Source organism: Trematomus bernacchii, unplaced genomic scaffold, assembly GCF_902827165.1.
Source record: "Trematomus bernacchii unplaced genomic scaffold, fTreBer1.1, whole genome shotgun sequence".
In the NCBI taxonomy this organism is placed as follows: Eukaryota; Metazoa; Chordata; class Actinopteri; order Perciformes; family Nototheniidae; genus Trematomus; species Trematomus bernacchii.
In genome coordinates this window covers 4,451,731-4,478,040 of record NW_022987609.1, presented here as the reverse complement: position 1 = coordinate 4,478,040, position 26,310 = coordinate 4,451,731, and the positions used below count along the sequence as shown (strand labels likewise).

Here is a 26,310-nt window from a genome sequence, read left to right as displayed (position 1 = left end):
TTAGTTTTATATTTTATTTATTACTTCTAATTATTTTTAGGTTTTATATTGTTATATTTTAATCCTTTTAATTTCTCATGTGCTTTAGGTGAAATAGTTACATTAAATATCACAGACATTTCCAAATGGTGTTTTACAAATAAAGTTTGATTAATTAATTTATAGATTATAATAATTTCTCGAGTATTGGTAAAGGGCACAAATACATGCATCATGGAGATATATTTCACTCTTATGAAGCATTAGCTTGAGGAAGCATGCTGTTATCCTATCTTCAAGCAGGTGAACAAGAAACTCACCAGCATTTTCTTGGCCTTCCAATTCGGAAAGGTGAGCACGGCATTTTGCTGAGTTGTGCTGTTGCAGTTTTGCCGATGGAGGAAATAATTCACTTTCCAATTTCCAGTCACTTCCTGTCCATCACACGGTACCTGGAGTAAGATTTGGTCTCTGGCTCTTCCACTTGTTTTTTCCACTGAAATCTAGCATTTGTCCTTAAGCTTGACAGAGTGAGAATCCTTTCTAAAAGCCACAGGTGTTGACAGAAATATGTTCTTCATGCTGGACATAAACACTGATGATTATGTAAGATAATTCAAGTTCTTTTAACACAATGGGAAGGATCCTCCAATTTCATTTGGCCTCGTTTGTTGAATTCCTCCTTGCTTTGAAGACACGCATGGCTGTGACGAAAAATGCTGAAAACACCAAGTGAGTCACTGCTCAACTCCCTATGTATTTTGTGACACTGTTCTCTTCTTTCTCCTTCTGTCATGTCTTCTCATCCACTCACTTCCTTTGTCCTCCTCGTCACGCCCACAATTCTTTTGTCGTTTTGTATCCTTTCTTAGATTCTCCAAGTGCTCTTTCTCCTCTTTTCTTTGCACCACGAGCAGCAGTTGTTCTGATACGGTCTGCTGCAGTGTTCGCCCGACAGCCAGACTGCAGTCCCTGCAAACAAGCCCGGCCTCTGCTGAGTAATGCAGGCCTGTAGGAGAGATCCTCCTGCTTCTGTATTCCAGAGGGATGGAGTGATGATACTGCGGCAGACACTGTTTAACCTGCTGCAGGCAGACTCACAGGTTTGAGGGCCAGACACTCGTGCCACCACACCTTAAGCTTTCAGGAATAGAGAGGTCTATCTGCAGTGGCAAGAGGTGTGCATGCTCAGCTCCCTGTCTGCCTCCCTGTGCCACTCACAGCCTGTGCCAGCACTGCAGAGACAGCAGCAGGGTGTCTGATTCTCCGCTGCTGTCTCCACTGGCTCATTCATCATATTTACACTCTACTCGCTGGACTGATTCACACATTTAAAACATTCAAGGCCGTAGTCCAGCGTTTCTCAAAGTGTGGGGCGCAGAGATGTGATAGGTGGGTCGCGAATGGACACGATGAACGGGAGATTATTATTATTATTTTTTTAAATACATTTTTTGGACCTCAGGCCGGAATCGAACCTGGATCCTCGCGGGCGGTAGTGGACTGTTACAGTCGGGGACTCGCAACGGCGGTGGACTTTCACAGCGCCGCTGCGCTGGACCCGCCGGAGCCTCGCAACGGCGGGTGTTTGCGGCAGCGGATGCGGTACCGGTGCAGGCCGCACAGCTCACCACTTCATAAGGAGTTTAACCGTGACACTTTTCGAAAACCCGTTTGTGTGCCCCCACTTTACAAATAGGCCTATGTGTATTATCATTTTTTAACACAAGCCGACATCGCCACGGAGGAGCACACAGCCTCTGTGAGCGAGCGAGACAGAGAGAGAGAGAGAGAGAGAGAGAGAGAGAGAGAGAGAGAGAGAGCAAGAGAGCTAGAGAGAGCACACCTTTATCTATTTAATATAGCCTAGTTGTAAAAAATAAAGTAATCATTCCAATGTGTACTATAGGACAGTAAAAAAAAAAAAAAACAGTTTAAAAGTATGAGTGATTAGTAAAATATGCATAAATAAAAAGAAAGAATGCTAACTAGGTAACATAAGATAAGAATAAACAAGTTTAAATGATTTGTTATTGGTTGTAATCATATTCTAAAGATGTTTGGATTATTGAAAAGTATACAGCTCTTTAATCTGAGTGTTGAGAGCTGTATCCATAAATTCATTTTGTGCTCAAAGCGCACCAGATTGATGCATTTAACTTCAACATTTAAAAATAAATCTTCCCGGGGGTGCATGCCCCCGGACCCCCCTAGAGGATGTGAGGTCCACCCCCAAATAAAGCAGGTTAAAATAATTAAATGTAATACATTTTCTTTTAGTAAACACTGAAAACGGGTCCCACAGACCCAAACAGCACACAAAGGTTAAAGGTAAGCATATAATAATGTTAAAATGTGCTAAAAATATACACTGCAAAAAACAAAAAAAAGAGAAGTAAAAGTAGCTCACGACTTGTTTTATTTTTTGAAAGTAGCTCTCATCCTAAAAAAGGTTGGAGACCCCTGTTGTAGAACGATACATTTGACAATGTTAAGCTTGGCCTACCATTTGATTGGAGCAAAGTGGGGAATGACAGGAAAAGCTTGAGAACCACTGGCTTAGTCAGTGACCTTGAACTCCACTACAGAAAGCCTCAAGAATTGTAACAATTTCAACAACAACAAAATAAAAAGATTAAGACATGTAAAATAAATAAAACAATATAAAGGTAGGTAAATAATAAAGACTAAAAGAACATTTAAAGTGGGGGGTTGCTAATGAAAAGCTCATCTAAAAAAGATGTGTCTTTAGCTGGCGTTTAAAAAGATTGGCCTGCTCAAACCGGTGTGTAGCTAGTCAAATATTTTGAATAGCTAGGATAATTATAGTCATTGCTAATGTATTGATTCATCTGGCACATTACCATGATCACATGTCATGGAGCACTAACAAAATAAACTATATCAACAAAATGATGGCACACCAAAGTACCACTTATTGTTACTCATGCAAAGGAAGGACATTCTTCAAATAAGGCACACATTACTCAGAAACACATCACTCCACAAAGAAAAATATAAACACTCACCATAAGCTCCTGGCCTTGTTGAATGTCTTGTCCACTCTAAAGAAAATACAAAAGGAAAAGATACAGTTTTTATAAACAGTATTAAATAAGAACTAATTTCATTAGAGGGTATGTTGGACCATCTTTTAACATTTACAAGATGTCCATTCGTATGTTGGACCATCTTTTAACATTTACAAGATGTCCATTGAACAAGGAAAAAACAATTGAAATAACACAGGGTCACTCCAGGATAAACTATCATCTGTCCTGAAACCACCCTGGATAAACAGATTTAGGAGCTGCAAACAACCAGATGATCCAATGCTGGAAAGCTTATGATGCAGCGTAGTGTTTCTGCCAGAAGATGGCACTGTGTGTGCAGTGGAAACCTCACGTCTGAAGTTTAGTTCATGAAAATCATGGCTACCCCTCAACTCATCAACCAAACAGCTATTTATTATGACATTTAGATCCATAAGGAAACCGGACATCACAGTCATAAACACACATTACAACTTCTCTTGGGATGCAGCACTGGACTTCACGGTTAAAAACAAAGTGGATATTTAATACTGATAAGAGTTGCACTATGTCCCAGTGAATGACTCAAGGCTGTGAGTCTGTCTCTTGTGATAGCTGGTGGTGGTGACACAGGGACAAGAGAATGTGTAGTATGTCTCTCAGGAATCCTGCAGCTGCCTCTAGGTGACCTTTAGTGACCCCTTTACAAATCCTCAGAGTTACGCCACAGAAAAAGGTAATACACAACAGCAAATATCCCCAAGCTGTAAGGTTGATTTCAGGTTGTTTCCTCCCCTGTTGACCTGGTCTCCTATGACTGTATGGCTTCATCGCTCAAGTCAGAGCTGCTGACTGCTCTCCACCCTGTGTGAACAAGGAAAGACCCCAGAGTTCGGACCTCTTACTCATCTTTTCATCAACATTATTCGTTTGCCTGACACAGAAACACCCTAGGGATCAAACAAGCAATTCTGGAAAGAGATGTGACTCCCGCTGTATCGGAAATGATGGTAGAAAGCCTACAGACATGCCAGAAGCATGTGAGGCTGCAAGCTACATGTGAAAGTCAGCATGTTAAATATGCTGATGCTTATCAGGTTAATGTTTGTCATGTTCACCACTCTAGTTCAGGGGAATGTCTGTGCAAAAGGACAGCACGATCCATCAAAAGCTGATGACATTTCCTTCAAAACCATACTTGTTAACGTCATTGTGGCACTTGATGAAAGAATTCACATGGTAAATACTGTATAAGCCCATGAGTCAGGCTACAGAAGGAGCTTCTGTTTTCATTCATATAAAAGCCAATAAAAAGTGTAATTGATTTCAGAGTGCCCTGTTAACTAAGTGGTTACAGTGCATGCCTTGGAACCACAACGTCTCATTCTAGCCATGGGACAAGTTGTTGGATGTCATATCCCGCTTCCTTTCTCACTCCATTTCAACACTATTATCGGGAAAAAAAGACCTTAGAAAAGAAAAGTAGGACCAAGTTTGCACTTCTTCTTTTGTTGCGAGAAGTGCTCGAAAGATAAATGAAAGTTTAAAGCTTCCTCCTTCTTAGAAAACGGTGTCAGTGAGAGGAAACCGGCCTTGGGGGGTTTGTTTGCGGAGTCACAAATCAACAGACTTGTGTTGTTACAGTACGACGTCACCTGATTCCCTCTGTGCAGAAGATGGCTCATGATTTTAACCCTACAGTAGGTCTCCATGTGACATACACTGACACAGAGCTGGATTTTGTGGTGCTGTTCTATTTCAAATCTACCACCAGTGTTGATTTCACTGAGACTGACAGACACATGAGTGCAGATAAATCAGAGCTACATCCTGAGTGGAATGCATGCTGGTCCTTGGGAGAGAGCCAACACACTTATGGGCTCTCGGGCTCTGCACTCACAGTCTGAGGAGAGGAGAGCTGCTTTTATATGTACTACATCACAAAGAATAACATTTTCTAAACCTCATCCTCCACCCATTCTCAGGTTTCATGGAATTCCCATCAAATGAAATCAACCAGGGTGTGTCCAGGTTATTGGATAAAGGCTTGAAACTGAAATACCCAAACCAATACAGGACATTTCCAATACAAAACAAAACATGATACCCAAAGCCTGAGACCTCATATCAACATAGATAAAGATAATTTGTCCCAAATTATGAAAAGGACAAGGCTGTTTTATATTCTTATGCCAAACAGCCCAAACTTGTGCCAATATAAACATACAAATACTGTACTGCTCTGACATATTGCTTTCATCTATAGAATGGCTGTGTAAGCTGTCTGATGACAGAAAATATGTTGTCTTCAGTAAGGGGACATTCTCCGTCCCCAGTGCATATGTCCATGAAGCTTCTCAACACTCAATATAAGTAATTCAATATAGATGTAACTGATGGCCATGAGGCTTGTGCAATAGGTCGCCATTGTCAGTAGGTCTGTCTGCGTATATGGGCGAACTGTGCATATGTACATAAGTTGTGTGTTAATATGTAAATGTATTTTACTGTGTAAGATTTGTTTTGTAAATCTTCTGTAGAACCACACGACGGAGCCCAAAGAAAATGTCGCATCGTATAAGAAAACGGAATATATTGTAGAGGCTACAATAGGAAGAGGAAGAGCTTCTGACCTTCATTCCAATCATAAAGAAAAAACAATTGTTTAAACATTATGAGAAGTTTGGATTGAAGTACAGAAATAGTATGTCTACTAGTAAAAGTTACCATGTTATCACTTTTGTATCTAAAAACATTTCAAAATAAATCTGTAATACACCCAACAATCATTCAATTACCACATATCCAATCAATATAACTCCATCGTGAGACACGCTATAAAGAAAGCAACCCTGGGCAGAGCACAGATAAAGTAGCAGAGCCAAAAACAGTGGGACACAAAAGACACCCAGCCTTATCAGCAACACAAAGAATAATCTGTCCCCCTCTGAGAGAACAACGGCTGGAGTGGACAAAAAGTATGTGCCTGCGCGAATGCATTTGTTTGCAATGAGTCCTATTTGCACATTCGAAACACACGTTGAAAACCGTTTTTAATGACAGAAAGGCTAGATGAACCGGTGCACTTAGGAACGCATGGCACAACAAAGGACCTGGGATGCAGTAACCACATTTTGCGACAACTTTTAAAGATTCTTCTACGCTCTCAGCCATGTAAGAGGGATAAGAAGGCTAAAGGCAGAAACCAGAGGGCAAGAACATGTCAGCTTTAAAAATGTGTTCATACAAACTAATCCGCATCTCCAAATGTCTTAATTTCTTCCCTGCTAAACTTTTTGAATATGTTCTTGACTTGAGGAATTAGGAAGGGTGTGCAGTTTGTACAGAGTCAGCAACACTGCTCCTGGCAAGTAGGTCACCAGACAGGGCTGAGGAGTCAACCCGGAGGAAATCCAGCTTAAAGCAAAACATTTGACTAAAACTACTGCAAAAACATATGAAATATAAGAGGCACTCTGAGTTAAGAAGAAATCGGTTGGCAACAAACACATATTTAACCAAATTATCTTAAGAGGTCTGGGATCTTAACTACCACACTAGCTATCAATACAGCCTTTCACCATTTCATTTTTAGACCCTCGCTGCTTTCATATTTAAGCAGATGAAGAAGTAGAACCACATTGTAAAGTTAGTGCTATGATGGCGCATATACTATGACACAGTGAGACATTAGTATTAACTGATTTTGTAAAACTATTGATAAAAAACACAATTCCAGTGAAGCCAGCTTGCTCAGAAATGATTCCTCTTCCCTATGGCTACTTTACATTTGCAGTGAGTTAATATAATTGTTACGCTCAGTTCACCTAGTACGGATTAAGAGCCTGCAAGCCTGGCTTTGGGTTTAATACTCTGCGACCAAAACAAGAGTGAAAAGGTCACACCTGTCGTCCCAATCAAGAATACACCTTTGATTACATTTTGCAGTCACTATGTCACAGCAAGGAACATAGCCATTATAGCATCATTACAGCATTAGCCACACCTATCAGAGTTGCTACAGTAGCAGCTCTGTGAGGCTTCACTTGAGAGGCACAGTAGAAATAAATAAAAACGTCAGCATGCCAACAGGTTCCCAAAAACAAAGTGGGAATTACACCCCGGCGCTGACGGAGCAGGAGGTGTATGCTTGGTTGTTGATCTTGAAAAAGGCCTCCGCAAAGTCTACTGAAAGAAGAGATGCATATGGATTGTGTAACTGTTTTTTCCCCCTCTCAAGTCTGTTTCAAGTGTTCAGCACCTCATCCAAACGCTCGCTCTAGCTACAAAAAGATATATATACACAATTAAGGCTGCAAAGGAACGAGATTAATATGGCAAGTATTACGTCATAAACCTAATGCTGCGTTCACACCGGACGCGATGCGAATATTTGCTTCGCTCTAATCGCTCCTTTCGCATCGCTCTAAACGCTGGAGTTTCACCGCGGCTGCCAGCTGTGTTTACTCGCATCATTCAAACAAGACGCGCTGGCTCGGGAGCTACAACTACAACAAAATGAACATATTTTACCGTGATTAAATTGTAATACACGTTTCTAAATGATGCCGAAGTAACAACATACTGATACCGGTTAGTAAAAACCATGAATTAATGCTTGACAAGTCTGCAGACAAGACGGCAGGAGAAAAACCTTTTAAAATGCTTGTTTTCTGAATGAAGATCGGGTCGACCAGGCTAAGCTAACGTTGTATATGCTCCGTCCACACTCATAACAACGGCCTACAGACATAAATAAGCAGCGACTGTATTCGCCATGACACAGACAGTCTGTGGTTTGTACTTGTTTAACTTTTGTCCAGTTTCTGAACAGATATGAGGAGCTGTGAGCTCTGTGTGCTAACTGCTAACAGCTAACGGCTGATGTTGTGTGGTTGAACGTCAGTGACGGCAGGCTGAGATCCTCACCGCTGATTGGCTTCCGCGAGAGCGCGTCACGTGAATTTGACGCTCGAGTTGAAAAAATTGAACTCTCGCGTTTAACGCGGCACCGTTCAATCGCCTCAATCGCGTGATTCGCGCCGCGTCCACCGCTTCATGCGCGCCGTCGGAGCGAATTCGCGTCTGTCCGCGTCTCTGCATTGACTTTACATGTAATCGCGCCGCCCCCAAACATCGCATCGCGTCCGGTGTGAACGCAGCATAAGTACTGGACAAACTGCAATTATGACCTGATGATCGTGCTGGAAGAAGAGTTCAACAACAATTCATCCTGAGGGTCCGTAAATGTGTGTGCAAAATGCTATGGCAATCCATCTTACAGTTGTCAAGATGTTAAACTAAAAGCCAAAATGTCAACCTGACTGTGCTGGTGCAGAAAAGGTCAGGGGGTCACTGATGTCAGTAGGATTCATCCTCTGGGGATCATAAATGTCTGTGCAAAAATCCATCAAAGAGTTGTCGAGATATTTCAGTCTGGATCAAACAACAGACCAACATTTACTCAGCAAAAACAAGACGGGGGGATGCCTGGATGAATACAATATTCGGGCCTATTCAGTATATCTGAATAAAGTCTTTATCATATTATACAGTCAACACACGTTCTAGTTTCTGACTCTGCAGTTAACCTTTCCCTATTCTTTAAGATACGAACTGGATACTGTAAAAAATAGAAACACAGTGAGACACGCAAGCCTGGAGCAAAAGGGAACAATATCTCTGTATATAATGCTCAGAGTAGTAATAAGAAACATTTATCAAACACCACATGACCAGATCCAGACTGTATACTGTATTTGGACCTAGCCTGGACTGAATGAGCCCATTGACAGAGAGAAATGTGGTTGAATGTCCTCATTTAGCTACAGTACAGTAGGATACAGTGTATTTGAAATAACACACACACACGCTGGTACCACAGCCATGCTGACTGCTAGAGGCACTGCAGTATATGTCCCAACAACATCAGTGTTATTTTATAACATTATAAGGCAACATTATTATAATTATGAGTTTAAAAATACATATGAGGTGTGTTCTGTACCATGTAATACGGTAGTTTGTTGGGAAACTGCTTGACATTCACTTCTTGTTTTCTTTGATCTAGAAACGTACTTGGTTGTATGATCTGCTCTTCTAATTGAGTCCATTCCTGTGGTAATGCACAGAAAACTGTTTAGCTGCTTCAGATGAAAAGCTTTTTTATCAGCAAAACACTGGAGGGCTTTTTTAGCAGCCACAGGTATTGTTGACATGTTTGGTTAGTGACCCTATGTAACCTACTTCTCTGATCAAATCGGATGTACATCAAAATATAGACATGTTTTTGTTAAATTGTTTTGAAGCAGGAATGGAATGAAAAATATGCAGCCACCTGGTAAGATAAAGAAGAACAGATCTTGTTGGTGTATGGACTCTTGGTACTTTTATAGCTCATTATCATTATATTATGATATTTGTGTTTCAAACTAAATTGCCGCTCTGGGACGTTCAATCCAAAAAATCTTTTTGGTGTGTCGAGAAGAATTCAAGTGGACCTATCATGCTATATTTGAATAATATATTGTAGGGCCATACCTATATAAGGTATATTTATACGTTTTCGTTTTCAAAATACCAAACAGATCATGCATTTTAGCCAAGCCTCATTTCGCTCTATTTTGCTTTCCTCCACCCTGTCTTTGCATGCGCTGCAGCTGACCACGCCCCCCTACAAAGGAGGGGGCCGAGTTACGAGCGTTGTGTTCCCATGCTGTTCCCATGCTGTTACCATGCCACGGCAACCTCTCATTCCCCTGATAGGTCAGCTCCGCCGTCCTGACGTCAGAGGAATGTTCAAATCTGGATCAGTTTTTATCAGATCCGTTGCAGCCCCGTTTTTAGAGATTTGGGTATGGAGGAAAATAGAGAGGGTTGTGTTTTCTGACACTTGGTGAGTTCCCTGGAACACCGGGGACACATATTCATGTATAAAAGACGTACAAAAGTGCATTTTGCATGATAGGTCCCCTTTAAGTTGCAGCAACATTTTCTGACATGACCGCAGCAACACACCGGTTTGAGCAGGCCAATCTTTTTCAACGCCAGCTAAAGACACATCTTTTTAGATTAGCTTTTTATTAGCAACCCCCCACTTTAAATGTTCTTTTAGTCTTTATTATATACCTACCTTTATATTGTTTTATAGGTCTTAATCTTTTTATTTTGTATTTCTGTTGTACCTATATGTTCACTTTGTTTTATGGGGTTATACATTTTATATTTGATATTGTTGCATCGACTCAGTTGTCTTGTGTCTTACCTGTCAGAGAGAATTTCTTGTTTTTAACTTGTGATGTCATTTTGTAAAGCACTTTGAGCTGCATGTGTTGTATGAAAAGTGCTATATAAATAAATCTTTATTATAATATGGGAGAGCAGAGGAACTTTTACAAGCCTTATAGTATACATCTGTTTTTGTTCTTATCAAAACTAAAATAAATGAACAATTGGTAGCCCACTATGTAAGCACTAAGAGCTGCAGCTCACCCGGTGCCTTGCCACCCCATACTTCTTCGTGGATGGCCATTGTGAATACGAATGTGAATGTCAAAGCAAATATGCAAGGTGGACTGACTGAGTAGGCAATGAAGAGCCCTCTGGTTGCTCTACATCTCCTGTTTGTTTTGCCACTGGCCTTGGAAGAGTACTTGAGTGGCCTCCTGTTCTCAAGTAGCCCTGCCTTGAGATTTAATCATCTTTTGTCATGCAAACATTTGATTTTGTCGAACAAGGAGACTCTCTCTGTGTTGTCTTCCTGTTGTGCAGGGTTCTATATTCAATACAATAAGGCTTTCACTAAATGCGTCTCTGTTTGACTGGGTACTGAGACACATTTAGTTATTTAATTGAAATAAAAAATGAAAATGTAATTGTGTGATTGTAGCCTTGGACACAAGATAATCAAACAATTTAGGAGTCACAAATCAAAAAGAGATAGAAGAATTTGTTTTTGCTTCTTTAAGACAGCATAGGTAAGACTCTAAAGCAAGGTGTCATTAAAGTAAAGGATCGTGTGATTTCCTTCTTATGGGAGCCACAAACTACACAACAACTTTGATACATTTGGAACAAAAACCTTTCCACCGTCTGTAGTCTTAATTACTTGAAAAATAAATAATATCTCAAAGGATTTTCACCTGGTTATATGAAGGTAAAAAAAATGTCATTTCTAAATCAGCTGACCAGAGAATGCCCACTGCATATCTCGCCTACTCGGATTAAATAAACAATGTCAGTCTTTCCACGTGGTTGTTTTTGAACAAATGCATTCTTCTAATGTTTCTATGTGACGCTGCAAAACACAGCAACATTGTTCATGATAGCCTGAATGGTCAGCATGATTTAATAGTTTATGAGGAGACAGTCACTGTGAGCTACCGAGCAGACTGTGAACAAACACCGATACATATACAGTAGTAGCTACAGGATATCTCATGTGACTTACAACAGAGCAGATCCAAAGAATTGTAAATAAAAGGATATGAAAGCTCAGTGTTGCAATGTCATGGTCACATCTGACTTTTCTGCTGCCAAATGACAGTATCCAGTCAAAACAAGTCCTGTCATTAAAAGAAAGGTTACATAACTGACCCAAAGTTAAACAAAAACCACTTACACATAACTAATCAAATTAAGTGGCAGCTCCTTTAATATTTGGGGCCAAAATGAGAGAGCATGCTGCGTCAGAGAAATAGCAAAAGACAGAGAACAGAGCGGCTGCGTTTCCTTCAGTGAATGCCAGGAGGATGCAGGGGGCAGAGTGTTACAGATCACTCATTGATGTATAGCAATCACACTGACCTATCCAAATGCCAAAGACATTGACATTCAACTCCACCAATCAACAGAAAAAAAAATGTTCTCTTGATATAGCTACTACTATGAAATGGCTAAGGGAGTCGTACACATGCAAATGATTGGAATGTATTGATTAGAAAAGACAAATCGGGAGGCCGCTAAGGGGCAGCTAATGAGGCAGACAGATCTATAATGAGCGCTTAACACTTAATGATAGGGCCAGTAAAAGTTCTTTTTTGTCAACACACCGGTAACTGTTCCCCCCCCCCCCCCAAAAGCCACAAGGGGCAACAATGATCCCATTCTATACTTGAAAACAAACCTCAAAGAGCAACAGAAAGGTGGGTTTTATGCTTTATGAGATCTTATTACAAGAATAAGACTAACTGATTGTATTGGCATATGAAGGTTTAGATGATTGTCCCATCTCAGGTCACCATACAGCGCTGTCCCCCACACAGTAAATGAGACCCTCACAAACAGAAGTTATGCCACAAAGCAAATGCTAGCGTAACACCATAAAAGCTAACTCCCAACTTAACAAGCTTAGTCCGCTTGCAATCACAGCAGGATCACAACACTGGTAACAGCCTAAATCCAGTTGACCCTCTGGAAGTCGCTGTACTCAGCTAGCTAAAGACAATGCTGAGGTGCATATCAAGCATATCAATGTAACAATGTATGCATTATCAATATCATGATTACCAGTCCAGAAAATCTTCAGGAAACTTCTTAGGGAAATTCTTGCTAAACTAGTTATATGACAAACAAAGTGTTTCCAAAGTTTCTGCAAACGCTTCCTAGCATCACTGCTCATAATGCATGTGTATTCATTTCCCTGCACACACACATTTGGGACGTAACAACTGTGGCCACTGCGCAACAATCCGCCCCCCTCAACACAGCCCAACTTATCTATAAGAACAGTCTGCACTTGAGGTTAGCTAAAGGTATTTCAGACTTTCAGACTCAAACACACGCACACAAAAATATAGGTACAACAAACTAAAGGCAGTCAGGCATGCAGTTGCATTGGGACACCTGTTCACCTTTGGGTCACTAAAAAGCTCTTTGCTGACAGCGTGTCTGAAGTGGGCTACATAGCAACACTGGAGACACAAGTACCTACTGTCAACATTCACATCCATCGTACCTTCAGCTCTGTCTAAGTAAGACTTTCCCTCTAACCTGCACCATTCCTTCTTTCTCTCTCTGTTGTTTATCTACAGATAATGCCTTGCCATTACTGTACAGAACATACCCCTAAATGATTCATTTTCAAGCAGAAACAGCAGTCTGCTAAGGTCCATTCAATGAAAGAAAGCCCCGAAAATGACATCTGAGACATACAAAAAAAAAACCTGTTATCATAAACATGATAGCATTCCCGAGCAAACGGCACAGACACAGAATCTGCGCAGTCATCAAACAGGAAGACAGAAACACACACTCACATGAGAACAGTGTGTTGTACAGAGGTTAAGTTGTTCTACATGTTATAAGGATATATATTCTTACCCTCCATAGGCTCCAAAAGTGAAACTCCTCTTTCTCTGCGGCATGCCGGCTAATGGATAGCGGTGAGTCAGTCAACTCAGAGCTGAATGGAGCCAGCACTTGTGTCACTTACGCTGACTGAGCATGTGAGCATGTGTGTGTGTGTGTGTGTGTATGTGTGAACGTGTGTGTTGTTATGCTTTGCCTGCTGTCTGGGTTCCACTCCCGCAGCCTCGGCTATCGTGCCCTGCCTCTTCCTTGCTCCCACGCCTCCTCCTTCACAAGCAGGGGGAGAAACAGCAAGAGGATGAGGGGGGGGGGGGGGGGGGGGGGGCTGCTGCTGACCATGCCAGTCTCCCAGGGAACCAGGAGTGAAGTTGCAGCCTTTTTTCACACACAGCTACATCCTCTCTCTAATGTGTTTACATCACTGAGAACCAAAAAGCAGGTTTTTTTTTATATTCTAAATAAACTGTAATACCTGAAACCAGACTACACAGATGGCGCAACGTCAAAACAAATACTAGACAGTTACTTGATTCTTTTCTTTTTTTTTTTTTAAATGGCTCCAGGCAAAAACAGATAGGAGTTCTTGGCATTGTAAGAGTTTGCTGCCTTAGAACAAGTCTTGCAACACTCCCTCTCTGTGTCCCTTCAGCTGGTTAAACAAGCTAGACATCAAACAGTTTATCATTCATCACAAATGTCCTAATTGCAGGGCCTTGCCCAACATCCACTCCTGCATACTGTAGGTGACGACCTCAGTGAACACGTTTATAATCTGTTCATCCATCTCTCTCTGAATTCTTTGTTTTTTAAGCCAATTGCCTCTCACAAAATGTAGCACAGAGTAGGGCTGTGCAATTAATCGTATTTTAATCGCAATTACGATTTTGGCCTGCCACAATTACGAAAACAACATAATCGAAAAAAACGATTATTTTGCTTTGCTAGGTTGTGACAGTGCACTGCAACATATTTGATCAAATGTATTTGTATTTATCATATTTATATATGTTTAGTAGCTTGTTGAAGTGCGCTCCAAAGTATTTGTTGATCTTGTTTATTGGTATTTATTATTTTGATATTATTTATTTAAATGTGGATATAAATGTATCATTTATTTAATTTATTTTTGTATTGGTTTTTCAGTTGAATTATACGCTCAGGGAAATCAACAGTTAAAAAGACACTGTTCAAATTATTATTTGTATTTAAAAGTTCAATAAATGGATGTTTTCAAAGTCAATGAATAATCGTATTTAATAATCGTGATATCAATTATTGACCAAAATAATCGTGATTATGATTTTTGCCATAATCGCACAGCCCTAGCACAGAGTTGTCCTGCTTTATTGCCAGCCGCATTGATAGAATTGAGTACATGTCTGGACACAGAGAGCCTTCTATAGCAGGCTGATGAGTTTGATAAAGTGACAACATTAAGGCTGCCATGGATTATTGAATAAAGAGGAATAGCAGTCTGGAGCATCAGCCAGCTATCTGATAAACGTTCACTTCCCAAACATTTGCACTATGTCGGATGAGACACACTCCGTGTTACTCAGGACAGAGTAAGATGTGTCGGATGGGTAAAGCAACGTTTTCAAGTGCCTCTAAATCATGAATAAATACAATCTCATGATCCATGATTTAATCTCCCCAAGGACCAATGATGTCCTCATCACATTAACTGCAAAACACTCATAGTTACCGAGCACTTAGTTAATTAATGCGCCCACCAAATAAGCACCATCATGCTGATACAGAGTTACGTCATTTCTCCAGTACCTCCTCCGTCCTATGAGACTGCAGTTTTCTAATTACTATTCACCACAGAACCACAGTCCTTGGATGACCTTTCTTTGGTCATGGACCTCACTTTGTCTCTTGTCCTTGTTGTCTTTTATCTGACCAGACTGCTCTTTAGTGTACAGAGACTTCATCGATCATAGTGATTATTGATTTAAATTACATTCTTTACGATTTGTTTTTATCCATACACTGGGCTCTAGGTATGCACATGTCTGTCCTTTAGTCTGTAACATTATTTGAGAGAATTCAAGAATCCATAGGGTGAATAAACACGAGTCAGCGCAGACATTCTTGTTCCCAGAGGACGAAGCCTACTGACTTTGGTGATCGCTGACTGTTCCTCTATTGATACCATGAGGTTGAAATGTTTGGTTTTGAGTTAATTGTCTCAACAACTATTGCGTTCATATTCATGCATAAAAAGGGTAGTAAAAAAACAATTACAATTGTAAATACAACTCTGTGCTAGGGCTGTGCGATTATGGCAAAAATCATAATCACGATTATTAAATACGATTATTCATTGACTTTGAAAACATCCATTTATTGAACTTTAAAACAAATACAAATAATAATTTGAACAGTATCTTATAACTGTTGATTAACCTGAACGTATAATTCAACTGAAAAACTTTAAATGAATAATATCAAATATAATAAATACCAATAAACAAGATCAACAAATATTTCGGAGCGCACTTCCAAAAGCTACTTATCATATATAAAAATATGATAAATACAAATAAATTAGACCAAAATTAATTAGATCAAATATGTTGCACTGTCACAACCTAGCAAAGCAAAATAATTGTTTAATTTGATTATGTTGTTTTCGTAATTGTGGCAGGCCAAAATCGTAATTGCGATTAAAATACGATTAATTGCACAGCCCTAATTCTGTATGAAGTTGCCACTTTTGTAATTGTGAACATGTTTTAGTTAAAAAAAACAATAGTTTCTACCTTATCCAACATGAGACGAAAGCAGACCAGCAGCTCAGTTACTTTCAACTGAAACCACTTGTTTTTATCCAAAAAAAAGCCATCTGATCTTTCTTTCATCGTTGGCACAGCGACTGCCCGACTTTATTTGAGTGCCACTCTATCGATTCAATGCCTCGGTCTTGGGTGCTAGCTCCAATCCTGTCTGTCTGCTTCTCCAACAATTCAATTAGCTAAAGCAGTTGTGGCGTGTGTGCGAGGCATCTGAATGGCTGCAGCCCAGAAAGAGGCCTTTAATCACATCACCTCAGGAAAATGCCCTCTCTATGCTCCTCTGTTGTCTCAAAGGAAGTGGACAGGAGGCAGGAAGACCCTTAAGAGGACAAAATAAATGGAGATCTCTCCCTGATATCCACATTGTCAGACCCCCAGAAACTACTGATACTGCAACACCAACAAAACACAGACAAAAACAAACAGTTATTCCTCTGTCCCAGTTATATACATGCTATCATTTCTACAGGTGTAAACATATGCCTCCTCCTACTTGAATCTGTGTGTGGGCAGCTATACCATCCCATGAACTTATTAGTTTATTTCCAGTGTAGAAAAGGGTAGCAGCAAACGTAGTCAAATGTAGAGGCAGTTGGAGAGTTGGTGTAAAACAAGGAGAAAGGAGTGGAAAGAAACGAGGCAAAGAACTTCATTTACCCCATTTTGCTTTCATGGGGCAGGAAATGTGCTTCTGAGCGAATACATGTGCGTTATGGCTGCACGACATATCGTGTCGTGACGATAATCGCGATATGCGCATGCGCGATATTCACATCGCAGGACGTGCAAAATTGACGTGCGATATTAAGTAGGCAAATTAACTGAAACACGTCATGTTACAATTATTTTGCTGCTTGCTACAAAAGGAAAACTCGCGCAGCTCTCATGTCAGGGGTACTTGAGTGAGTGACATGCAGGCTCACAGCAAACCACCAATCACAATCAAATATCCAAAGCAAATGAACCCGGTGATTAAAAGGTTAAAAACACTGAATAAAGTCGTTTCATGTGTTTCTCCAGGGCAGTTCGGCGCTGCTAATCGAGCTAGCTCAGCTTGCTCTGATAACTTAAGATCCAGACGTCCGTGACTAAAATCCTTCATCCGGTTAAATATATTTAAAACAATACCAATTGTATAGCATTAAAGTTCAAGAAAGGATGGTTTGCGGACAAAAAAAACGGTCTTTTCTTCAATTCCTGTATTTTTTCATATCGCAATATATATATCGCAGGGGGGGAAAATCGCAATGTCAGTTTTTTCCAATATCGTGCAGCCCTAATGTGCGTAGAGCCTGTCTACAGAGAAGCAGACACTGATTAAACAGGCAGTGTTGGCAAAGTCATTGTTAAGGAGGTGCATCGTAATTCATCATAAAGTTGTTTTTTAAATGAAATCACATCTTATGGGTCGGAGGTTAAGTGTGTTTAAGGCTGGAAAAACATCATAAATCAACTGCGATACAAAGCAATTGGAGGTGCAGGGCAAAGTATGGCTCTGCTGGCTCAACAAAAGCATTATTTGAATACAAAACAATTCAGCTTCATGCTCTGTTTATTCTCATTAATATTACATTGTTGTCTACCTAGCCACTTACTGGTTTCAATGCAGGGCAAATAACATCAATACAAATGATTCTGTTGGAGGTTTAGGGCACTCTCTACTAAAACTTATTAAGCAGAGAGAAATCATTTAGTTTTGGAGCATAAGCTCTTTTGTCAGAATATTGCTATATGCTCAAACCACTATTAAAAATAGCACCCAATCTTTTAAATTATCAACTTTGTATCTAATAGAGGTTATTGTAGGTATATCCAGGCTGAAGAGGCTGATGTTTTAGTTTGGAGAGGTCCTCTACCCCAAAAGAAAGTATATACTCAGCTGGTGAAAAGCCCCTTAACGAACCGAGTAACTCCACAGTATTTGAACTCCATCGTCATGAACGCACTGCCTATGGCTTGTGTATGTATTCTAAATATTTTCCACATCCTCAGCTGAACAAGGGCTACACATACACTTGTATTTGGAGAGGGTGAGTTTGCAGAAAAAGGGGTGCCATGCAAATATTTGAAGGGAGCGCATAATCAAAGGGCAATTGTGCTTCAAAGCATGAGGAAATAAGCCGAGCCTTATCTCCGCAAGTATTTCATTTCCATTACAATTCTTGAAAAGTTCAGGAGCTGGCTGAGTGCGCATGTCTGAAGGCACGGCAGATGTTATTACTCAAAGCTATGTGTTCATTGTGGATGGCTTTAATTGCTTGTAAAGTCACATTGAACAGAGGGAAGTTTATTACTTCACTTGACTCAACTTTATTGTTACATCAAAGGAACTGAACAAATATTTAATATCATATTTGCTTTGATCAGATTCTCGTCCTCTGCCCGATTTGTAAACAGAGGAGAGTACACAGTATCAGACGTCTGAAAATAACACAGTTGAAGAGAAGTTACAGTATGGGTTGTTGACTGTCTGACTGGCAGGAGTGGAGCACTCCTACTGAAGCATCCTCCTCCCAATGAGGTCACATGGCCCTCGGGCCCCTGGGAGCCACCGCAAACAGCCTCACGCACACACTGTGGCCTTTCATGGCCTCTCATTAGAGGGCCAGGATATTACTGGGGACACGGCTGAAGAAAAGAGGTGTTGTTGCACCGTCCTCAAATCACAAGTCCTACTTTACATTCCTCTCTGTTTGGGTTCGAATGCAGCAATCAGTTCCCCGTCTGTATTGAGACCGGCTATGATGAGGTGTCAAGAGATATACATTTTTTGATTCCATCATCCTACTGCATTAGATTCTTTTTACCAATAACTTAATAATGGAGTGACTTCTTTGGAGCATTATCCTTCAAATGAATGACTCAGAGTGATTAATCCTTTTCATACATTTATGGTCCGATACAGGTTGAGCGTAACAGCAACAGGGACATGTTGCTTATCGATCTTCGTTGCAGTAAAATATATATTTCAGATTTAATGGATCCTCAGTGCCGTGCCATCCCCTCGCTGAGAGCCAGGCAGCTCCGTGATAGATGTTGCTCTGCACCTGAGAAGGACTTTGTCTACAGGTGATCAATAAATGACTCACTGCAGCCGAGAAAGACTTAGCCTTAAACCCCTCAGCCGGTGGAGAAATGCCAAAAAGATAGAAGGGCAAGTAGCTTTCTACTCAAAGTGAGAATCATACATCTGATAGAGTTCAGTTCCACAAACCACCTTTGCAGTTTTGATTAATTGAATAGCAAAAGATGTACTGCAAAGATCAATGAGACATTTGATTAAGAACGTGGATACTTTTTGTATGTGAGTCTACATGCATGTGCATTTATAACAGAATTGTAATTCAATACAGAGTAAGATTGCCCTCTGCTGGACACTGTTGTAAATCATTATCTACAAAGTTTACTCCAGGACAAATCTGTACTAGGGTCTTCTAACTTGGTGCACACTTTAAACAGGTGCCAATCAATTTCTACATTGACACAAAAAGTTAAGGAAAATTCTCATGAAGTTATTTTATTACACATTTGAATTATTTAGCTTGCTCAAAAGGCCAATAATAATAATAATAATAGGAGATTTTGATTTTTTTAAATCTTAATGGGGTAAATGATTCTACATATTATGTTGTGTAAAATATATTAAGATTTCACTTGATATCTGGCTCCACTGCGGAGTATTCTTCTCATGTGCATTTCTGCTCATTATTTGTTAGATCTTAAATGTTGAACAAATGTTATCTTGGCTTACTGCTGACAGATAAAGTGCATTGACGCCATCGAAAAAGCTTATTTAAATGATTGAACACACGTGTTTGCTCCTTCCATGCATGATTTCATGCGGTTTTTAGGTCAGGCCCATTTGAGGGGTAAACACCAGGAGAGATTTGTAAGATTGAGGGTAATCTTAATGAAGGCACTCAATGTAACTGCACTTAAAAGCTTTCAAGAGAGACATCCTTTAAAGGTCCCCTGTTATACTGTTTTTCATCAATATATTATAGGTCTCAGATATATACAAAACATGTCTCTGAAGTGTTTGGCTCCAAATACCAAACGGATCATTGCAGCATCCCATAATCCCCTCTGTTTCAGCTCTGTTTCAAAAGTGCTGATTCTCTGTCTGTTACTTTAGATCAGGGATGGGCAAATGGCGGCCCTCCTTTTTTTGCGCCCCTCAGATTAATTTATAAACAACGTAATTAATTAAAAAAAAGAAGAAAAAAAAGATTCCACTCGACTCCTAGTTACGCGAGCTGCGTACATGATTTTGTTCGGCAGCCAAATACCGCAAAATAATCTGTGACGCGTTTGTGTGTATTGTGTTTGTTTCCCGGGGAAACACTCACAAGAAACACCGGCTGTTGTAATGCCTGCTGTGACGTTAAGTTACCGCTTGTAATTATGCCTTTACAAGCTTAAAGTTGTATTTATCATCTGAATTTGGCGAAACAAGTTTAATATTCTAAAAACCAAGACTTTGTTTATTTGAAATCAGATGAAAATAAACTGTCACGGACCCTGCCGTGTTATCTATGATTACTATACGCTTTTCATTCATAATTTCAGCGGGAGGGAGGGGGAGCGGCGCTGAGGAACAGCAGAGTGCAGGTTGACAGGTGTCTGTGTTGACATTCCCCTTGTTGTGGAATAAGGGGAATGCAGAGACAGGCTACAAGTGTCTTAGGTTCAAGTTAGACAACTAATGTCTGGGTAGTGTTCATGACTTCATGTTTATTTCATCTTAATATTTAATCTTGATGCACGCACATTTTCCGTGCTTTCCAATAGTTTAAAATAGAGGGGGTCTTTGTTCCTGACACTTTCAGAATCTCTTTCCACAGAGGGGACACATGTTTATGTATAAAAGACACAAAAAAGAGCATTTTGCATAATAAGTGACCTTTAACATCTTGTTCTGTAATGCATTAGACGAGCTGAATGAAACGGGCCATGTAAACCCTACTTTTGTCTTCCGCTAGATATAGACATAATGTAGGGAAAATGTGAGTGCTGAGTCAGAGCCTCTGCATGGGAACAGCAGGTGTCTCCGGAAATAGAGCTAACATTCTGCATGTGTCACTCAGAGAACATTAGTGAGACATCTCACAGCAGACTGTGCGGGGTCCCCTGTATCTGTCACACAGCTCCGTGGTGCAGAGAGGAAACAATAATACATCTTTACAGGGAGGAACCACATGTAGGCTTGTCATTAATGTTCACGCCTCATTGAGAATAACCTTAGAATTATCTGTGGAACAACTCATTCTGGATTATTATACAATGTTAAATTGCAGTACGTTGTAGAATTTGTGAATATAGTATGCTGTTAGTGCTGCCTGAGATTATTTCAATCCAGTTTGGTTTAAAACCTCAATTTCTCTAAAGGGATTCAAACAGATTTATTTTATATTATTTTAGCAAAAGCTGATCTCCAATATATTTTATTCCAGCAAGATATTCTTAAAAGATAAAGCAATCCAATTATTTTTTTTGAACAATGGAGCACAGACACAAAACCGAGCCAGCAAGCAGAATAAATCAATGGGCAGATACATGTCGGCCGTGTTCATAAAATCTCTGTACTGCAGCAATCCTGCGGCATAGTGTGCTTTTTCAGCAACATGCGCTGCATTTCAAAAATGTGCATTCAATATAATATGGAACCAATTAGTCTGATCTAAAGGCTTCCAACTTACACACTGAACAATATAGTCACAATCATGTTATTATGCATCTTATTAAAACCTTGCCATGTGTGATTGGATCTAGCGCAGAGATAAACCATCCCACATACTTTTTAAGTAATGTTTCTTTTTGCAAGATTCGGTGGTTCTTCGGTCACCAAGCAAGATGAAGGTGATGAGGGTAGACATTAAAGTGAAAGTAAAAAGAACAGACTCAAGATGCTCCAGCTATGATGAGACACTTTTCTAAATGTTAATAAGGCTGACATCAAAGCGTGTGGATGTGAGGTAGCAATGAGTAAACCAATTCAAATATAACTCGCTGATTATGCCTGTACACTATCGGATAGGTATTGAAACTACTGAATGGGCAACAGTACAAAGGCAACTTCAATCAAGAACAAATATAGATTCTTCACAGAGGCAGATAGTGCGTGACGCATTCAAAGCCCATCAAAGAGACGGCACACTTTCGCTCTAATAAGCTGTTTGCGGGCGTCGAGCTGACATCCTCCTCTGAGCAGAGAATGCACAAATGCAGACTGCGGATGAATAATTAATCAGGGAGGGAAATGATGCCTCCTATCTCTAAAAAAAAAACATTCAAGTATGAACATATGGTTTTAAATATTGTTTGCTTGCTTGTGACGCCGACAACTCTATAATCAAGATGCCACCTTATGAAAGGAAACAGAATGACATTCGATATAGGGGCGAAGGAGGGGAACATGCACGACTAAAACAAAATAATAAGTACAATCTGGTTGATTATAAATATCCCTGCTGTCTACTCTTTCTCTCTCCTTTCTTCACGTTCACACTACACACGTCTTCATGTACTGCCCTTCTGTGACCCACTGACTGTTAATCACAGCACATGCTTGTGTTTCAGACCCCACAGACAGGGCTGTCATTTACAAAAGGGTTCATTATATTAGACATCAAACTATAACATGAGAGGGCAAGAGCACTGTAGGAGAGGATACTTACAGTGCCGGGGGGGGGCACCCACATGTATGATGATGAAAGAGTGGCTGAGAGTCTCAGGAGCAGCCGATGGCCTCGCATAAACCTGCATATAAATAATCCATATAAAATGTGGAAACTGGGTGAAGCTCAGAGGCTTTCACTGATTCCTTTTAGACAGTCATGAGAGGAGAAACTGCACGATGCTCGAACCCTTTAATGGGCTACTGAGGTCATTCATCAGCTGTAGGTCCAAGTCATAGGAATAAAACAACTGGATGAAACATAGAGGGCAATAGGACTATCAAGCATGCAATTAAACTGTATATATGGACAGTCAAAAGAACCCTGTTCATACAATGCAGGCTCAAAAGTTCAGAAAGATATGCCCGTAAAAAAAATTGAAAATAATTAATTGAACTACTTCTAGTGAAGTGACATTAAAAATAGATAGTATTGTCTGTTATTGTTGTTAACCCGCCTTGTTGCAGCATCTCTGCACACTTATAATTTATAATCTTGAATTCGTAATCAAAGCGGGATAACAGCTGTAGTGAGATAGTAACGATTGTACCAAAAACTAAATATAGTGTAGAAGAACTGAGGCTCATTCATCTCTGTTTACAAGTCTTGGGAGTACTATGTGAAAAAGGTTGTTAGCTGTGCAGAGTCTTTCCTCAAGTGGTGCAAATTGAGTTAGTGTTTCGGGCTGAATGCAAAAAGAACCTGGAGGTGACAGAGTGAGAAAGGAGCGAGTTAACCAGCCCTCTGCAGCCTATTCTCATCTCTGCTTGAGGCATATGCCCACCCCCCGGCTGCTATAGCTATAACACATCTGCATCTCTGACTGAACTGCCAGCGCTCACGAAAGAAGAATGCATGTAATAAGATGACATTTCTGGTTCTGCTGCATGAATTTGATCTTTTTTTATAAATGTCCATTGTGAGTATGACAATGTTGAAGGAGTGCAGTGCTAAATCTGTTGTTTGGTTAAATATCTACCAAAGACATGATATGACTATGAAGTATTTCTTGCCATTCATTGACATGTAGATTTACATGAAAATGTCCCAAATTATTATTTTGAAAGCTATTTGTTTAACACGCAACCAATAAGGTTGTTTAGTTTTTCCCATTACCAATTCTTACCATCATAGCGGTATTCATCTATTTTTGTTTTAGCATTTACACCATAACCATTCGTGTGCTTTAACTTCTTGCATGTACTGATGCAAAGTCTGGGAGTTAGTGCATATATATTAGAAAATGAACGGACTACATTTACTTGCAGTAGTTAATGTAATTTTGCTAAATGTTTAACATCCTAATTAAAAATGGATACATCTGTCTGTACTATAACTGTACACCCAGTTGTGAGCACTGCATGATCACCATTCGTGCCGATTAGTCATCTTTACATGTTGCATGTTACTTCTGACATGTTATTAATCTTGTATCACCCTGATGACACACAGCTACAGAAATATGTGGGCTAATGGGTATTTAACCTCATTCATTACAGACTAATTGTTTATCATGAGATCTGATTACACAACTGCAGGCTTGGGGCTGCCCCACTACAGCACATTCACAGGCGACAATTAGAGTGTGCCTTCAGGTCTCTCTACACTGCTCATCCTCCCAGAACCTCATGAATTCACAAATATGTTATTGTTTTATAAGGATTTTGCAGAATAATTATAGAAAAATTAAATAAATCAGTGTTTTCTGTAGGGCTTCTGTTGTTTTTAGTTTCAAGAGGGATACGGGAACATGATCTGCATGAGGGAAATCTTCCTACACTGAGCAGAGATCGTGCTCAGCTGCAAAAAGACAAGTCCTGGTACATTTAATAATAGAAAAGGCTGCTGTGTGGAGGGAATGGCTGCCAGAACACACAAACCTCTGAGAGCACTGCCTCCTCTGCCAACACAGTGACACACGGAGGCACTCATCTGGAAGCATAAAGATATCAAGCCTGGGAGGGAGGGTTCAATATGGAAATGGGTTGGGAGATTTAAAAGGTGAGGAAATGAAGGAGTGAGGATGGAAATGGGAGAATTGGAAAGATAAAAATGAAATGATGGAGAAGCAGTGAACAGGTTGGCTACAGCTAGAGAATCCAGGATGGAGCCAGAGACTGTCCTAAATGTTTCTCTATCAATCAACAAGTCGAAATTCAAGGCTTAAGGTTTACTTAAATACATGAACACATTTAAAGAGGTCAGCAAAAGATCATCTTGGCAGCTTCAGAAACACCAGGCAGCATTGCAAATATATACATTTACCAATTAAGACATATCAACAAACATTGGAATCTAGTTCTTGATATATTAAAGTAAGGAATGTGCTTCATTCTAAAAAAAAAACATAACTGGAAATAATTCAACACTGGGAGCAGCCAACAAGCATTGTGCCCGAAAGGGGTTCTGATGTGAGAAAAGATACAGTAAACAGGAATTCCTGAAACTCAGAGATAGCGATGTTGAGAAAATGTCATTATGTCAAATGTAACACAAATCTATAAACCTTGAAAACTAAATGTCAAGGTGCAATTTATCACTGAAATGACATTTAATGGCGTCTTCCTACGTAGAAAGCATAGCGGAAGGAAATGCTATCAAACGTGACATTAGGAAACAACATAAATGGAGAAAAGGCCACTGTGCAATTCAAAGAGACCACTTATATACAATTTATATAAGGGATTGAAATCAACTAACACATTTTCACAAAATATGGAAGAATTTCAGTTTTTAAGACCTTTCAGTTCATGAAAATGTGTCAAGATATTAATAGTATAAAGATGCATTTTGATATTTTTTTGGATTGACGAAGTGGAGGGAAAACACCGTTATTGCAAAACGCTAGTCAAAAGAAAGGTTTTCTCTACCAAACACTCCTGTGGAAAGACCTGCAAAAAATCACTATAGTACAAGGCTACATTTCTGAAGACAAACCCAACTTCACAACGGACTCGCATCAAAAACTCCAGCGAAGAAACTAAAAGGCCTTCTTAAAACCAAACTCATAAAAGCATAAAAAGAAGATGCAACACATATGTATGCCTCGTAACATCAAAACAGACGTGCGTGTAGCAATTCTGCCCGAATAACATGAGCAGCAGCCACACCAATTCCTGCATGGGACAGCTACAAAACTTAGCCAAAAGCGCTACCTTTTTCTCCTTAAATGTATATTCAGCTACAATTATTTACACACACGACGCCATTTAATAACAACGCCCCCATATGAATATGTGGTCCACACCTCGTGTTATTTAGCATGCAGAGTACAGTACCTTAGCTCCTGTCTTCAGCAGGCGGCTGGAAGTGAATGAGTTGCTGATGCCGAGTACAGCAGGCATGAATGGAGGCTGCGCTGCTTAGCAACCGACGACCAATCACGTTGGGATTTGACAACACGTGACGCACAACACATGTATTTAATTAATGCTATTTTCAATGTTGGGCTGTACTCATTCTGATCATAATAATATTAAAAGTAACATGCTTCATTTCAACTTGCCTATATTA

At 40.0% G+C, this 26,310-nt stretch overlaps 1 protein-coding gene across 13 annotated transcripts in view; it reads right to left on the bottom strand.

The window, feature by feature from the left end:
• rap1gap (RAP1 GTPase activating protein) overlaps nucleotides 1-13,558 on the bottom strand; it is a 47,422-nt gene extending 33,864 nt beyond the window's left edge. For 2 of the 13 annotated variants that reach the window (XM_034131800.1, XM_034131801.1), the window contains exons 1-2: nucleotides 13,332-13,553; nucleotides 3,009-3,044 (exon numbers count right to left, since the gene is read on the bottom strand). In XM_034131800.1, the coding sequence (XP_033987691.1) occupies nucleotides 3,009-3,044; nucleotides 13,332-13,375 (80 nt within the window). In that variant the 5' untranslated portion in view covers nucleotides 13,376-13,553. Of the gene's footprint in view, nucleotides 1-3,008; nucleotides 3,045-13,331 lie in introns of all 13 variants that reach the window. The other 11 variants (XM_034131803.1, XM_034131811.1, XM_034131818.1 and 8 more) reach the window with 7 other exon arrangements.
• Between the last annotated feature and the right edge of the window lie 12,752 nt (nucleotides 13,559-26,310).